The sequence below is a fragment of the Macrobrachium nipponense genome, chromosome 4 (assembly GCF_015104395.2).
Source record: "Macrobrachium nipponense isolate FS-2020 chromosome 4, ASM1510439v2, whole genome shotgun sequence".
Lineage (NCBI taxonomy): Eukaryota > Metazoa > Arthropoda > Malacostraca > Decapoda > Palaemonidae > Macrobrachium > Macrobrachium nipponense.
The window spans coordinates 86,229,949-86,247,936 of NC_061100.1; the positions used below are offsets into that span (position 1 = coordinate 86,229,949).

The following is a 17,988-nucleotide window of genomic DNA, read 5'->3' on the forward strand; positions in this document are numbered from 1 at the left end:
AGAGAGGCCCCAACGATCTTTGAGACTCTGGTTGAGTCTCGTAGCTTCGTTCTGGACCTCTTTAACCACTGACTCCGGGAAGAGGTCCGCCCCCCAGATGTTGGAGGAAAGCAACTTATTTGGCTCATGCCGAATAGTTGCTTCCTAGAGGACATGCTTCCTGCAGTTGACTCTTGCAACCACAAACTCATACAAGTCCGATTGGACTGTATAAGTCTGTGATTTAGTCAAAAGCTTGAAGAGCGGTTCCGATGCATAGGAAAGGGCCGCTACTTCTGTCATTACCATCGTGTTTAGAGTTCTTGCCAGCCTGGACCTTGCCTCGAATTCTGTTTGGATGAGGTTGTCCGGAAGCCTTGGGAGTTTTTCGCCGAACTGGTCCATAGCGCAGTCCGGTTTAAACTTTCCCACTGTGAAGGTGGCTGGCAAGTCCTCCCACATATCGCCAAACAAAGGGAACAGAGGAGATGTGGGATCTGCTTCCCTCAACTGCGGCAAAGGGTCCCCTTTTAAGCCTGCTTGGATGGTGACGCTAGCAATCTTCGTCAGGAAAGGAAGTGGTGCTTCCTCTTCCGTCGTGAAGATTGTGAATGGGCTCTTAAAGGCTTGAAGCCTGGTGTTAATGCAGTCCCATTCTTCCAGACAGCGGAGCCATTCCCTCTGTGCCTGATCCCTAGGTTAGAGAACTGTCTCCTTCGGGATCTTGTCCACCCAATTCAATGCTGACTCCGTCAGCCTGGCGTAGCCAATGAAAGGAGGCTGCAAATTTTCAGGGTAGAACTCGAAGTCTTCAATCCTTTGAGTTCCGCACTCTGGGATGGAGATGAGACCATCTTGGAAAGGGGCGAATGACGCTACTCTCCAAGGGTTACTCATGGAGAATGGCGGGAGGGACTCATATGGAGGGAGTTGAAGGAGACTGGCACTAGCTGCTGGAGTAGCAGCTTGTGGAGCTTGATAAAGCCAGACAGGAGGTTCTCTTGAGTGGACATCCTGTCCGACAGCCGGGTAAACATCTGCTCCATACTAGATCTTAAAGAACCTACTAGATCTCCTACCTGCTGCATCATCCCGGCGGAAAATGCAGCAGGATCAAAGCCACTTACTGGCGCAGAAGCAGATGAGGTCCCCAAAGGAACTACCCTAGTGGAAGGAGAGACCACCGACTCCGCGGGAGTGCGGGATCTCTCTTTGGAGGACTTGCTCCTTGACCCTTTAGGAAGTGAAGCCGAAGAAGTAGATGCTTTCACTTTTTCTGCTCCTGGGTGAGAAGCCGGAGACTTATGAGTTGAAGACGACGAAGAAGTCTTTTTAGACGACGACGTCTTGCTTAGGGTTTTCTGAGCCCTGTGGCCGTTCACCTTGGGGACCACAGAGGCGTCGGGTGCACTATACGGGAGCTCCGCCCCCGTAAAGCCCTGGAAGGAAGAAGAAGAAGGGACAGGAGAAGAAGATCCAGGAACGCCCAAGGGAAGCCCTTGAGCGTCCAACATACCTACCTCAACCAACAAGTCATCCGCACCTACCATAGGCTCTACATTAATGTCTAAGGTGGCGACTTCCGCCGAGATATCCAGGCCTGGTCCTTCCTTCATGCATTGCTCCACCTGTCGTTGTATAGTCGCGATCGTCAAGGCTGCCTCAGTAGGGTCGACGTACCCCGTTGACTTGCCTCCGGGAAACAATAGGACAGCCAGCCTTTTCTCCAAGATGTAGGGCTCTCCTTTAGCGGTGTTTTTCCCGAATCCGCCGACCCAAGCCCTCAGGGTTGCGAGAGCGGTCTCCCTGACTGCGGCATCCTGAAGGAGAGGGCGATTATTAGAACTTAAGGCTAAAGGTGAACCCTAACCATTAGACTAAATTAAGCTTAAGTTTAGCAATATATCAGAACTTCTATCGCATAAATTTACTACTATACTAAGGAGAACTTAAGCTTAATCATATATCAGAACTCATATTGTATGAATGTGCTGATGAGTAAAGTACTTACCCCATCCAAAAACTGACTCACAAGCTCGTAACAGATGGAACAAGCTTCATGAAACCAGACCTGCAGATCCGCATGGCTGGTGGAGCAGGGAGCATGAGTCCTGCAGACCTCGTGCCCGCAGGGGTCCTGCAACACGGCGTTACAGCCGGGATGCTGGCAGTTGGTAACCTGTAAGTGGAAAGATACATGAGTATCAAGATTACACTCACAGGGCTACTCTAGTACTCCGCCGCATGCCGTAGATTAATGAAAAATCGGGCATAACCCCTCCCCTGAGAACCTTATGGGATAAATAGGTGATACAATAACTCCGGTGTAAGCCGGAGGAGGAAATTTCGCAAACCAGAGGTAAATATATATATATATATGACATATAACTATAAAAGAAATTTCCAACAAAGGGCAGGGGAGGGACCCAAGCTTAAGATAAAATACTTAAACTAACTTAAGCATAACTGAAATAAAATCGAAGGACGACTCCGAAGCGCGGCGCTGTCCAACGCTGCCGGAAGAATGCCCAAAGGGGCACACGCCGGAGACGAAGGAATGATGGAAAGCTAAGGACCAACTGAAAACATATCCACTCCGTTGGTTGGCGGAGCCTACCACGCCCCCTTCTGTAACCGATGGGACGCCGGGGAAGACGAGGCAGAAGCCCGCCGTCACAGGGGGGGGAAAAAACGAGGAGGGAAGAAATCAGTTCCGTGTACACCGCAGGACGCCGGAGCAACCAGGGAGAGGGGAGGCCAACCCCCCAACCCTCGCCACACTGAGGCACCACAGAGCACGAGGGAGAACAAGGTCACTCCCAGCCTAAAAGTCTGTCTAGACTCCCCTACTCCCTCCGTGTAGGGAGAGAGGGAGCCGGGCCCGAATGGAGCGAGCGAGAACAGACATCCCTCCCCCCTACTCTATGACGAGAGGAGGAGGGGGGAAGCGACTGGGGCGGGCGTCTAGCCGTACCGCGATCAAGAGTGGACCAAGGTATGATAACACAACACAACCGACTGGATCGGAAAGCCAAGGGTTTAATGCAACAAACTTACCAGGATGGTGCAACAATGCATGATGCAACAAAACTGATAAGAGAGGATGCAACAAAACTGTAACTAACGTGGACCAAAGGACCACCGAGACCCAGGCTACAAGGCTAGACGCCCTAGGCTAACCAAAACATAACTATACATCGATAACAGAAAGTAGGTGAAAAACAATGAGTGAAAGAGAATGGACGTCCAGGAGTGCACGACTGACTCGAAAGAAAGTCTACACTCAGAGCTAGCCTAAGCCGATAAGGAGAGCAATGGCTGGGTCTGGACAAGGAAACACTCAGATGCCTACGTTAGGTAGAGAGACATGCATGCATGAACTAACACCAGGGGTAGGCTACATCCCCTAAAATGATGTAAAAAGCAACATGGCATAAAATGAATAATAGGACTAGAGTCACACGTGAATAAATCAAAAGGAAAGGTTCCAGGTATGGGGGACCGAGAACCTAACCGAACACGAGGCGGGACCATGCCGCCATGCTCCAGACCGGGAACCCGTATTTAAACCTAAAAAACGGCAAACACAGGCACCTGGATGGAACGAAACTAAATCCAAACCTTTACAGGACACTTAACTTAGCTGCTGCAATCGCTGCACGTTCCATCAGGAAGAAGGGAAAAAGATAAATCCACAAATCACAGAGCGAAAGAAAACACGTGTGGTTTTAAGTCCGCTAACTGAAAGGATGGCCACCAGAGGCGCGGCGATCGGCGTGGCGTGGGGTGTAGTGGTAGTAGTTGCCGCCTCAACCTGTGGATCGGCTCTCTCGTTTGGGAATTTTGATATAGGAGAATTCTAAATGGCAAGAAGTTCGTGGTAGTGGTCTCACTCGCCCCAGTTACCATACCGGACACCCTTCTTTTATTTTGGGTGAGTGAGTCAGTTATACTGACATCTTCTTTGATTTGTTTTTTTCTCTGGTATTTGTTAACTCAATTACCTTAGAAATAATGAACTAAGGGATTATTTCACTGGCCGACACGAACTGAGCCCAGAAAATACGGATTTTTGACTGCCAGGTAAGAAAGCTTACAGCTATGTAATTGTTTGGTAGGTATATGTGAAACCTTATAAAAATATAATTTTTATTATTGACAGTCTTATTATATTGAGATGAAAATAGAAAATGTTCTGTCAGTTTTAAAATATGTACTTTTCCCTGAAATAGTTCTAAAGCATAAAAAGCACAAAATCTTTCATATGTCAGATTTATACAAATTTCATTGCTGTTTGTTTTATCACGATTGTTAATGTGTAAATCTTGTTTTGTTATTTTTGAAGATTAACAGAATTGTATACTTTTCCAGATATTTAGTGTGGTATTTGTACACAAAGGTTCAAGGGAGAAAGCCTTGGATTGACTGCATAACCATGATGCATGGCAAGCAAATGTATGGTAAGATAACTTGCTTCTTTTGTTGCAGTGTATTTTGCATCTTTAGGGTCCCTTTGTTTAGAGTAGGTTAGCTCGCTTTGTATTGTCTGTTGTATATTAGTGTATTATTATTTCCATCAGTTACTAATACTGTAAGAAGCACAGTGATTGAACAGAGTCAAGATTATAGGTTGCAGGTAGCAAACTCCATCTATATATAAGTAAATTACCAATTAATTACATAACTATAGTTTCTACTAGTATGGCAGTCAAAATTTGAAATTCGTGGAAGCAGTTCTGTTGGTCTGATGTAGGTAACTAGCTCTGCCCACTTTTGGGAAAGAGGAACAACTTAGCAGAGAGCTTCAATTTGTCTCTGACGGCTTAGCAGAGAGCTTCAATTTGTCTCTTGACAGCTTATGACGAAGGTTGTGAGCTTTCAGCTACAGTAGTACAGTGGAACCTCGACATATGAAAGTCCCAACTTACGAAAAATCCAAGTTACGAAAGCAAAGAAGAAGATTTTTTTGCTTCTGCATAAGAAAATAATTCAGGTTATGAAAGGGTGTTACTGTAAAGTCCCGAGATTCGCCCAGACCACCAAGAACAATTTTAAAACTTGCGTGCCTCTAACTCTGTAGACTTGCCACCATCCTCCCACTCTCCCATTGGTTCCTGTTGCTAGTCACCGCCGTAAGATCCTGCTCTCCTGTTGGTCAGCAACTATCCCATCATGCCTCTACGTAAAGGTGTCATTCGGTCACTTCGTCACACCAGCGTTATCGTACGCACTCGGAACTCGTTCGTTCACGTGTACGATTTCGTTTGTTAACGTAAATTCATGTTAGTGATTTCGCTTTCTACTTTATCGTGTTGTGTGAGAACTTAATTAACTTAATTATAGTCATGAGTCCCAAGAAAGTTGCTGAAGTTCACGGAAAGAAGAGGATGCTTTCTATGGAGACAAAGATGGAGATGATCAAGAAGTATGAGGCTGGCATGCGGTTGAGTGTGATCGCTAAGGAATACGGCCAAAATCCGTCAACTATAGGCACCATCCTTAAGCAGAAGGAAGCCATCAAAGCAGCTACACCTTCCAAGGGCGTGACTATTTTGTCCAACAAGAGGAGTCATGTGCATGATGAGATGGAGAGGCTGCTTCTTGTACGGATAAAAGACAAAAGAAATCGCTGGCAATACGATAACTGAGACGGCAGTCTGCCACAAGGCCAGCGCTATTTTTGGTGATCTGATTTGCCAAGCCGAAGACGACGGAGGAGAAGGGACATCGACGCCAACCCCAGACTTCAAGGCTTCTCGTGGGTGCTTTGAAAAGTTCCAGAAACGGACTGGCATCCATTCGGTGGTGCGACATGGGGAGGCTGCCAGCTCGGACACGAAAGCGGCCGAAGCCTTTATTAAGACATTTGATGAGATGACGATCAAGGAAGGCTACAGTTCTCAGCAAGTCTTCAACTGTGACAAGACTGGCCTTTTTTGGAAAAAAAATGCCTCGTCGGACATACATCATGGAGGAATAGAAGAAGCTACTCGGGCATAAGCCTATGAAAGACAGGCTTACGCTCGCACTATGTTCCAACGCCAGTGGGGATTGTAAAGTCAAGCCCCTACTTGTCTATCATTCAGAGACTCCTCGAGCCTTCAAGGCCCACAAAGTGCTAAAGGAGAAGCTTCCAGTGATGTGGAGGGCTAATGCGAAAGCCTGGGAAACAAGACTTTTGTTCACTGAATGGGTAAATCTGTGTTTCGGCCCAACAGTGAAGAAATTCTTGGAAGCGAAGTGCCTCCCTCTGAAATGTCTGCTGCTGTTGGACAATGCCCCTGCTCACCCTCCTGACCTCGAGGAAGATATCTTAGTGGAGAATTCTTTAATCAAGGTACCTTATCTTCTGCCTAACACCACCCCTCTCCTCCAGTCCAAGGACCAGCAAGTGATATCGAACTTCAAGAAGCTGTATACGAAACATCTTTTCAAGAGATGTTTCAACATCACCGATACCACAAACCTCACCTAGCGTGAATTTTGGAAGGAGCATTTTGATATCGTCATATGCATCCGACTCATCGATCAAGCCTGCAGGAGGTTTCGAGGCGAATCTTGAATTCTTCATGGAGGAAACTCTGGCCTGATACCATATCCGCCCGAGACTTCGAGGGATTCGACATGGGTAAGCTGATGCAGATTCAGAAACAGTTGACGATCCTGAAACTGTTTCGCAACTAGATCTTGAAAAGATAGTTGCACTCAACAAGTCCATGGGCTGGTCGTCGATGAGGACGACATCAATGACCTTCTCAAGGAGCACCAAGAGGAGCTTAAGAAGGGTGACCTGAAGCAGTTGTGGGCCATGCAACACAATGTCGTTCAAGAAGAGTTCTCTAGCAGCAGCGAAGAGGAGGAGGGGGACCTTACGACAACGGCAGAAATTAAGGATGCTCTAGCTGCTTTTCATAAAGTGCAATCATTTGTAGAAAAGAGACACCCTGAAAAGGCTTACATAGTTCGTATGCTTGCGCAGTTCGATGACGTTTGCTTGAGTCGTTTCAGGAACATTTTGAAAAGCAGGCAGAAGCAATCTTCCTTGGATAGTTATTTTTGAAGAGGCATTTAGTAGTAGTAAGCAAAAAAAAAAAAAAAAAAAAAAAAAAAAAAAAAAGACATTAAGTATAAAAAAGTAAAAAAAATTGTAAAGATCAAAAAAGAAGAAAAAAAAAAGGAATCTAATTTGTTCCGATACGAATACAAACACTCAGTCCTTTAACAATAGGAATGTAACTTGCGGCAGCTGGAATCGGTCGTAAGCTTCGAACAAGGGAGTTCGGTAGTTAACTGCTTGTCCGACAGTCAGCGCGAGGTGAAGATTCACTGTGCTTTCGGCCGCGCTGGGTGACAGACGTGTTCTCCACTTCTCTCTGCCCGCCTTTCGTCGTATGCTTTGTTTTCTCCCAACCTTGGTTTGCTTTTGTGTGAATTGTGTCTCAATACTGTAAGTATGTGTGCTTTGTATTATTACCAATTTATTATGGATTCTCGTGAGCTGGAGAGTTCCCCACGCCCCCCCATCAGCCACAGGACTTGCCCTGGTGTGGAGGACCGTAAGTGTGGGATCTTCCGCTCCTCCTTGGAAGTTGATCCTCATGAATTGTGTGCTCGGTGTTGGGGGCACGAATGCTCTCGCGCCGAGCCCTGTGATATTTGTGTTTTGTGGTCGGAGGAGCAGTGGGCGCGCTTTGAGGGGAGAAGGAAGAAGCGACGTAAGCCTGCCAGGGAGTCATCGGAAAGTTCTCTGGGTACTCCCCTTGTCACGGACATGTCTTCTTATTTCCTCCCTCCATCTCAGCTCCCGCGTATGGCTCCTTCCCCTTCGGGCGGGGAGGTTTCTCGCTGCTCCTCTTCGCCCGATCCGTCGAGCGTGAAGGAGGGGCCGAGGTACCCTGACATCCAATTGTACTCGGGGTCTTTCGTTCGCTCGGGGTGGGACTTGTCTCCACCCCAAGGCGATGGGGAACCCCTCCTACTAACCTGACTTTTGCCTCCTCAGGTGCGACTGCCGCGGGTGACAACCTCGGCCAGGTGTGGTGCTCGTTGGGTCTCCAGGGGCACCGAGTGTTTGGGGGCTGTTGCATCATTTGGCGAGTGGCTCTGCTCCGGTCACGCACGGTCCGGTAGCCACCACCACCACCACTGTCTCGACCCCAGGGTATGTCGCCCCTCCTTCCCTGGTTTATACGCAGCATATTGCTACAGTGACCCCTTCAGCTGCAGTGCAGGTGCCATTCCCTAGTGTTCCGAGGAGGGTCGTAACACCGCCGCCCGGGTTTGCTGCTCTCGCCCCAGCCCCCGACTTCCGGTGCCCAAAGAGCTTGCCCCTGGACCTGCCACCAGTACCCAGGAGGTCGCTGACCGCTGCCCCGACTCCTGCTGTTTCTGCTGTTCCTGCCGTACCTGACATTCCTGCCTTACCTGGACCAGCCCCTGCCAACATCGTTCCTGCCTGTGGTGTTGCTGCTCCAGTCGCAGTTCCTTCCGGACAGGTGCAACCGGGCTGTGTTGCTTCGGCAATTGCCCCGGCTCCGTCCTAGATGGAGGATCTGACGAATGTCCTGAGGAAGCTGACGAAGAAGAATAGAGGAAGAGGAGGAAGGTGTCATCGTCGTCTTCATCGTCTTCTTCGTTGTCGTCTACTGCCGCCTCTTCCCCATCGGCTTCCAAGGCTTCACAGCCGAGGAAGAAGAAGACTGTCTCCTCCCCCCCTAAGAAGTCTCCTTCAGGAACTTCTTAGGGCCCTTCTCACTCTGGTGGGACAGGGGGGTCATCCGCTGCTCCTGCTCCATCGGGAGCGGGGCCCGTCTCTCCTTCCACAAGGAAGAAGAAGTCAGGGACCAGAGGGGTACCGGCTAACACCGGTACCTCCTCACCTGGTGCTAGGGGCTCTCCCGCTGCATCAGGTTCCGTCTCGGCCTCTCGTTTGCGAGAGGTACAGAGTGTGTAGTCGCCCGCGGGTGACCGTGCAGCCAAAGTCCAGGCTTCCGAGTTCACTTGGCGCCAGGACCAAGGCATGGAGCGGAAGACAGGTGAGAGTCGCTCAGGTGACTCCTGCCAGGCCAGCAATCGCTCTCGTAGCGATACGCGGGCTCCCAGGGTTGACGCGACGGTCCCAGACCGGCCACGGGTTGAGACAAGGAAGAGATCCTGTCGGTCGCCGGAACCGGCTTCAGCCCAGCGGCTCGACGCGCCGTGAGGACAGGCCCCGCTCCCACCGCAACAGCGGACTCTGCAGGTCCCCTGACCGCCGCTCCCACTGCAACAGCGGACTCTGCAGGTCCCCTGACCGCTGCTCCCACCGGGACCGGGCGGGTAGGGGGACCAGCAGCAGCTCCTCTGATGCTCGGGACCGGAGCCGTTGTTCTTGGTCTAGCCGCTCTCCCCCAGAGAGCCCCGCGACCAGGCCTGCAGCTCGATCGCCACCGCGGGTTGGCGATCACCTGCAGCCCCCCAAGCACACCGGTTCTGCCAGTGAGCGAGGGGGGAGCGTCAGGTCTTCCTCTCCAATCCCTTCAACTTCCTAGGGCTATGCCGGGAAGAGCGAGGTGATCCGGAGTGATCGTGAGGAGCGCGCTCCTCACAGTCCCACCACAACGCCCTACGAGCCTGGCATGGTCTTAGGACCGACCAGGTCGTATGCGCAAGTGGCAGGAGGAGACCAGGAGGAGTCTGTTGCAGTTCCTCCTTTGGAAGGAGGAGGGTCTCGGGAGGTGCTCTTGTTGGAGGGACTTGACGAGATCCAGAGGTCGTTTGCAGAGGTTATTGCGCTGATTCGTCAGCACAATGACCTCGGGGAAGGATCGCCGCTCCCACCTTTTGAGCCTACCTCCAGGCTCGCGTCTTTCTGGGGTCCTAAGAAGGAACCCAAGATGACGGTGGGTCTGCCGCGATCGGCTCTGGCTGACTCAGTGCTGGGCCAGGTGGACTCTCTCGTCTCCGGACAGGAGGGTTTGCTACGGTCTGGCAGGTCTTCCAAGCTACTTCCCCCGCCTCTACTGCCACAGAGGAGATTCTACGTGCCATCGGAGGACCCTTTGCCACCCAAACAGGTTAACCCGGAACTAGCTAGGCTAACTCCTGGGGTGTCTGCAGCAGCTCCTGTCATAGAACTAATGGTTCTCACAGCAAGAGGCACTCGCCTTAGAATCAACCGCCATGGCGGTATTCCAAGCAGTCTCCTGGTTAGACCTGTGGTCCCTCACGGTGTCTAAGGTCGCGGCCACTTCCGGAAATATCACTCCTAAAGGTGACCCGGCTTTCGGGAGACTTTGCCAGTCTGTAGGTAGAGCCATCTCCTACCTAGCCCATCAGACGGCAAACCTGTGGGCCAACCTGGTTCTTCGGCATAGGGACGCAGTCCTCACCCGCGTGACCAGGGCGGCTGGGCGTGAGGCGGCTCTGGGTCTTCACAATGGACCAGTGCGGAGTTCCTCCTCTCTCTTCCCCGGAGAGATGGTGGACGCTGCGGTGGAGCGATGGTGCACTGATGACAGTGACTGTCTTGTACACCAGGCAGTCTCGAAGGCATCTGGGCAGCCTCGAGCTACTGCGGCCAAGCCCAAGAGCTTGGTTAGTGCTTCCTCTGCGGCCAAGAAGATAGCATCGTCGAGGCCCAGGGGAAAGACTCTGCCTTCGACTTCTTCTAGGAGCGACCGTAACCAGCCCTCCTTCTCACGAGGGGGAGCTGGGAAGAAGAAGCCGAAGAGAGGTGGGAAACGCTAGGGACGGCGTTCCCCCTCACCTGCTGCCGGAAGTGGGGGGGTGCTTGGCGAGATATTGGGCAACATGGCAGCGCTTTGGAGCGGAGACCTGGATAGTAGACGTCCTACGGGAAGGATATCTACTACCCTTCGAGTCTCGGCCACCCCTCACCTTCAACCCGGTCCACCTTCAGACCTACGTACCCGGAACATCCAAGGATGTCCAAGCCGCTGAGCAAAGGAGCTGTGGAGATCGTCAGAGATCGGTCACCGGGCTTCTACAGCCGTCTTTTCCTGGTGGAGAAGTTTTTGGGGGGGCTGGCGCCTGGTGATAGATCTCTCCCCTGAACCGATTCGTTCGCCAGTCTCGGTTCACGATGGAGTCGAGCACTTTCGGTGGACTTGAAGGACGCGTATTTCCAGACACCCGTTCATCAGTCCTCCAGGAAGTACCTCCGCTTCATCCTCGACGGAACGGTGTACTAATTCAGGGCACTTTGCTTCGGTCTCTCAACCGCCCCCTAGGTGTTCACGCGAGTGTTCACTCTGGTGTCTGCTTGGGCTCACTCGTCAGGGATACGTCTCTTGAGGTATCTCGACGACTGGTTAGTCCTGGCGAGCTCCCGCTCGCAGTTGCTACGGGACAGGGATCGACTCCTTGAGTTTTGCCGCAATCTGGGGATCGTGGTGAACTTCGAGAAGTCAGATCTCTATTCCAAACAGAGGATGAAGTACCTGGGTATGCTGATCAATACGGTAGCAGGACGAGTCTTCCCCACAGACTCGCGGATCAGCAGATTCAGGGAGGCGGCCTTCCAGTTCCTGTCTCGGCAGGAACAGCCAGCTCAGCATTGGCAAGTCATGATCGGCCACCTGTTGTCACTCGAAAAGTTAGTCCCTCACGGGCGTCTTTACCTGCGGTCTCTCTAGTGGAGACTTAAGGAGAGTTGGTCACAGGCAAGAGACCCGCCGTACTTCCTCGTGTCCCTCACGGAGGAGGTGAGGCAGGACCTAGCCTGTTGGCTGGACGACAGGAACCTCGTAAGAGGGGGTCCTCTCCGCACTCTTCCCCCGGAGATGTTGCTGTTTTCAGACGCGTCAACTGAGGGATGGGGCGCACACCTGGAGGAGTTGCTGGTTGCAGGAGTGTGGGATCATCCCAACAAGCACCTTCACATCAACGTCCTGGAGCTCAAGGCAGCGTTCCTCGCTCTCCAAGAGTTCCAGGACCGTCTGATGGGACACTCGGTGGTGTTGATGTGCGACAACACCACGGTAGTTGCATACGTCAACAAACAGGGGGCCTAGTATCCCTCCCGTTGCACCAGTTGACGTTGCAGGTGCACGAGTGGGCCATGGCTCACTCGGTAGAGCTGTCAGCCTGCTACATTCCAGGCAAGAGGAATGTAGTAGCAGACAAGCTCAGCCGTCAGGATCAGGTAATAGGGACCGAATGGTCCCTACACCCAGACGCGGCGGAAAGGCTCTTCAACCTGTGGGGGCGTCGAGTCGTGGATCTGTTCGCCACCTGGCACAACAGGAAACTTCACATTTTCTACTCGGCTGTGCCAGACCCATGGGCAGGTGCAGAGGATGCTCTTCAACACCAGTGGGATAACCTCTTCCTTTACACCTTTCCCCCGTTCTGTCTGATTCGCAAGGTGATCAGCCGAGTGCTGGTCACCCCTAATCTCCAGATGATCCTGGTGGCTCCCAAATGGCCTCATGCCATTTGGTATCCGGACCTGCTGGCTCTTCTTGCAGGAGCACCGAGAGAGATTCACCCTTGGCACAACCTTCTCGTCCAGCCACACGTGGAATGGTGCCACCAGTCAGTCCAGTCCCTTCATCTTCACGGCTGGCTGTTATCCACCATCTCTTGCGAGCGAGAGGCTTTTCTCGCTGAGCAGCAACAGAGATGGCTGGGCACATCAGACAGTCCTCTGCAGCTGTGTACCAGGGAAAGTGGGCCGTCTTCTGTGGTTGGTGTCGTAGACGAGGTCTATCTCCTCTCAGAGCCACTCTTCAGCAGGTAGCGGATTTCCTCGTCTTCCTCCGCCGAGAGAAGCTACTCTCCGTCCCCACTGTCAAAGGATACAGGGCCGCCCTGGCCCTAGTCCTGAAACTGAGGGGAGTGGATATCTCGAACTTGTTCGAGATCTCCCTGCTAATGAGGAGCTTCGAGAGGTCTTGCCCACCCAGGGAACTCAGGCCCCCGGGGGTGGGATGTGACTCTCGTCCTTAGGAGTCTGACTCAAAGACCCTTCGAGCCACTCCGAGTCGTCAGACAGGGATCTGACCCTCAAGACCCTCTTCTTGCTGGCCCTGGCATTGGCGAAGAGAGTAGGGGAACTTCATGGCTTATCCTTCGACGTCAAGCATACCAGGGGATGGGGATCTGTGACGCTCGATTTCGTCCCGAACTTCGTAGCGAAGACTCAGAATCCTTCGGTCCCTGACAACCGGTTCGAGTCATTCATGATCCCCTCCCTACTGCACTTCACCGACAACGATGCGGATGAGATGCTGCTTTGTCCTGTGAGGGTACTACAGCGCTATCTGAAGAGAACTCGGCACCTCAGACCTGAGTGTCGACGCCTTTTCGTTAGCACCGGGGTGACTAAGAAAGAAGTGTCCAAGAACATTCTTTATTTCTGGCTGCGTGAGGTGATCAGGAGGGCGTACGAGGCTGATAGTAGTGACGACATCCGTACCCTTCGTCCGAGAGCCCACGAAGTCAGAGGTATTGGTCCTTCCCTTGCGTTCCGCAAGAACTTCTCCGTGGCGCATGTCCTGGAGGCCGGGTTCTGGACCAACCAGACCACCTTCACCTCTTTCTACCTTCGGGATATAGCCCACAGGTCCTTGGATACTTTTTCGTTTGGACCCGTGGTGGCTGCTCAACAAGTTGTGTAGCTTACCCTGCACCTGAGCGGACCGAACAGCATCGCATCCTTGTGTGACTGCATGAATGGATGAGTGAATGAGAGTGTGACTGGCTTCTCTTCCCCATCTTTTTCTCCCCCTCTACCTGTGGGCAGAGGGACGCGGTCGTCACTACGTTGGAACAGGAGATCGATGCAGGTGAGCTACTCAACTGAGCCCATCCTACCCCTTTCATTAGGGATAGGAGCGATTATCCACCACTTTCCCCAACAAGGGGGGGGAAGTGGAAGCCAACAAGAGAAACCCATGACTTCATATTGCCTCTTGCAATAGGAACAAGTTCTTGCTTGCTAGTTTTAAGAGGTATGCTGGCCTCCCTCTTATTACTTGGGTCTAGAGGTCTGACCATTGATCCTGCGGTACATACCTTGATCATTGGGCAGAGGCTAGGATCCTTCCCTCTGCTCTTACGACCAGGGAGGGAACCAGGTTGGACGAACATCAGTCTGTTCATTGACTCAGATTCCTCCCACCAAGAAGTGAGTCTTCCTATTGTTAAAGGACCGATGGTTTGTATTCGTATCGGAACAAATAACAATTTGTCAAAAATTGTATTTTTTCTAACTATACAAACCTGAGGTCCTTTACACATAGTCCCACCTCATGCCACCCCTCACTCTGTGTTTTTCCTGGGCCTAAAACAAAGTGAATCTTCACCTCCCAGTTGCGCGGTGCACTGACTGTCGGACAAACAGTTAACTACCGAACTCCCTTGTTCGAAGCTTACGACCGGATCCAGCTGCCGCAAGTTACATTCCTATTGTTAAAGGACCTTAGGTTTGTATAGTTAGGAAAAATAAATTTTTGACAAATTGCTATTTTAAGTTTTTTGTAAAGTTAAGTCTTAATGTTTTCTGCCATTTGTTAATGTGTTTCGTAAAGTTAAGTGTTCATGTTTTCTGCCATTTGTCCTCCTCCTCTGTCGCCACTTTCGGAGATCACCTCACTTGAAAGGTAAGGTTCCACATTTTACTACATATGTATGTACAGTATTTCTTGTACAATGAACACTAATACACTTTATTTGCAGGTTACATGTAGTAGTATATGTTGTTTATGTTAGGTATTGAATGGTCCAAATTGTTGTATTTCATTGTTTATTGGTCAATTTAGCTTTATTATGAAATTTACTGGAGTGTTTTTGTAGGGCTTGGAATGAATTAGGCAATTTACATGTAAAATGTTGATCAAGATATGAAAAAATCAGGTTACAAAGGCTGCTTCGGAATGGATTAATTTTGTATCCTGAGGCACTACTGTACCTCGTATTTTGAACTTAATCCGTTCTAGAAGGCTGTTGGAAGTACGATTTGTTCAAAATATGAAACAAATATCTTTCATTTACTATTACTATTTTGTTAATATATTTAACTAGACCGTCTTAAGCAATTGTTTTCTAATCTCCACTATACTCTCCTTTTTCTACTATGTCGTCGTTCAATTCCTGTTTTTCTTTCTTAAGGTTTGTAACTTCTCTTCATAGGTCTCCAATATCCTCTTCCATCCTGTCTTCTCTTCTTTTGCCTTCGAGTTTGTCCTTTTTCAACTCCTTTTAATTCCTTTGCTAATTCTTCTACTTCCCTCCTCAGTTTAGCTATATCCTGTTCTTGTTGACAGGAGAGACAGACACTGAGACTACCTAGCTTTGATGCGCATGCCTCTTTGCAGTCTACGCACCACTTGTTAACACTGCATTTTGCACGTGTGCTTTAATTTTAACTTTTCTTGAGTCATCTTTGTGTCTTGGTTTCAATATTTCTACCTGTGCTTTTAATTCAGTATTCTTTCTATTGTGACCAGTTAAAAAGGAAAAAGGGGGGTTGGTTGAGTACTCCCACAGTTGCTGCATTCGCGTATCCATAAACATTTTTTCATAGTTCATCACCAGGATACCTTTTATTGCGGATACCTTTTATTGCTGCCACTCTAACATACGGTCTCTCTGTTGTTAGATGATCCCAAATGTGTCGCAGCTCCCAACTGAGCAACACAATTAGCCTAAGCAAATGGTTTTTTGCTAGGAGTGAACAGCAGCATCCCTTAAATTACTAAACTTCCAACAGCCATGAACAGCCAGAATCTTATGACCTGAATGCTTTTCCTCTAACCATGAAAATCCCCAAGGAATGGCTACACCAGCACACCAGCAGGCCCCGTGGGTAGGATGTTCCACAATCAACGTCACAGAAGCTCGTCTGTGGTTTTTAGTTGGCTAGGATTCCAACAAGGCACAAAAGCTCCGCAACCTCAAAGCAGTTTAGCCTTCACTCAGAGGGTAGTGGTTGCAGTGGTGGTCATTCATTACATGAAGGAGTGAACTTAATGAGGCACAATAGCAACACTCAATTTCTGCATCCCCAGTTGCTCCAGGATCCCTCGAATCCTGGTCTTTGGAAACCTGCAAGCATCTGCCCTGCATTATTTAAAGAGGTTCCAATACCTCTGTTCTGACGCATGAGGTAACTGTCAGCTCCTTACACTAATCTTATATCTAAGTTTTATATATACATTTTTTTTTCATAAAAGATTTACAAGGAAGAAATCTTCACAGTCACAAGATGAACTTAATCAGAGAGAGAGTGAGTGGGATGGCAAGGTGGTAGAAAGTTGGTTTGAACGGAAGTAAAGTAGAAGATTTAAAAGAGGTCGCAGCTCGGGGCTGAAGGGACGCTGCAAATAACCCTTAAGTATTGCTTACTGTGCACTGCAAGAGGTGCACTGCAAGCAATACTCCCCTACACAGAAGAGAGAGAGAGAGAGAGAGAGAGAGAATGAGTTGGTATTAGTGAGAAGAAAGAAGGAAAGAGACAGTGATGGTTGGAGAGAGAAAGAGAGAGTAAGAGAGAGAGAGTAGAGGGGCCGTGTTAGGTAGGAGAGAGAGAGAGAGAGAGAGAGAGAGAGAGAGAGAGAGAGAGAGTTTATCAGTTGTCATTCAGTTATCCCAAGCAGAGCTGGGTCAGTCAGCTAGTGCCTTTTAGTGTGGATAAGTGTGAAGTGTTACAAATAGGAACAAACAACCCTCATGCCAATTACATGCTGCTTGGGAATTTATATAAATAGTGTAGAACAAGAAGAGGACCTTGGAGTTATTATTACGAGGGACTTAAAATCCACAAAACACTGCATAAAAGCTGAAAAGAAGGCACAGATACTAGTGGGATACATAAAGAGACAGTTCAAATACAGAAACAAGGAAACAGTGCTGCAGCTCTACACATTAATAGTTAGACCTCATCCCAACACTAAGAAAGGACATAAATAGATTAGAAAGGGTACAAGCAAGAGCCACAAAATTAATTTCATCCATCAGGGAAATAGGTTACCAAAGGCAACTAGAGAGCCTGAACATGTATTGTATAGCTTAGAAACATGACGATCATGAGGACAACTAATAGAAACATTCAAAATACTGAAAGGCATAACAAAAGTAGACGGTAACCTATTTACATTAAACGAAAACCAGACAAGAAATAATGGATGGAAACTAGAAATTATGAGATACAACACATCCCATTGTGGAAACTTCTTCTTTACATACAAGATATGTAACACATGGAATAAACTGCCACAAGAAGTTGTAAATAGCAACAGTGTGGAAGAGTTAAAAAGAAAGCAAGGCAATATCATCAGGACACTGTGAATGAACATTAAAACCTGCTCCTAGAGATAAGTGAGCACTCAATGTCTCCTCAGATGGACTAAAAACTCTTTGAGACATCCTAATCCTTGTAACTCTGTTATTGGCTGTACTTACATATTTTTAATGGTAAAATGTTTAAGATGGCTTTGAAATTATATTAACCCTTTAATGCCGATTGGACGTATTAAATGTCGACGAAAATTGTCTGTCGGGTGCCAAACCGACGTATGGTACGTCGACGAAAAAAAAGTTTTTTTTTAAATTTGCGGAAAAATAGTTATAGGTCTACTAGATGAAAACTTTTGAATCACGCGCCTTGGGGGATGCTGGGAGCTCCTGGATCAAGGCGTTGTTTTGTTTACAATCGTTACCCAGGCGCGCAAGCGCGAATTTCTTTCTTCTTGCACTAAAAAGCATCAGCGACACATCTCAGAAATTATTTCGTCACTTTGACATAAATTTTGCACCATTTTACATTAGCCATTACATGGAGTATTATATATGAAAATGTGCGCAATTTCATGTAGAATACAACGAAAAAACAACTCATGGATGTAGCTTTTATCAGTTTTGAAATATTTTCATATAAATAACGATAAGTGCCAAAATTTCAACCTTTGGTCAACTTTGACTCTACCGAAATGGTCGAAAAACGCAATTGTTATCTAAAACTCTCATATTCTCGTAATATTCAATCATTTGCCTTCATCGATTTAT

At 48.9% G+C, this 17,988-nt stretch overlaps 2 protein-coding genes across 4 annotated transcripts in view; both read left to right on the top strand.

Annotated features, from left to right (window-relative positions):
• LOC135210986 (transmembrane protein 17B-like) overlaps positions 1-17,988 on the top strand; it is a 708,558-nt gene that overhangs the window by 29,568 nt on the left and 661,002 nt on the right. The window lies entirely within an intron of this gene.
• The window catches only part of LOC135210983 (non-lysosomal glucosylceramidase-like), a 343,346-nt gene continuing 329,697 nt past the window's right edge, over positions 4,340-17,988 (top strand). The window contains exon 1 of the mRNA XM_064243984.1: positions 4,340-4,439. Coding sequence (XP_064100054.1) covers positions 4,415-4,439 — 25 coding nt within the window. The 5' untranslated portion in view covers positions 4,340-4,414. The remainder of the gene's footprint in view (positions 4,440-17,988) is intronic.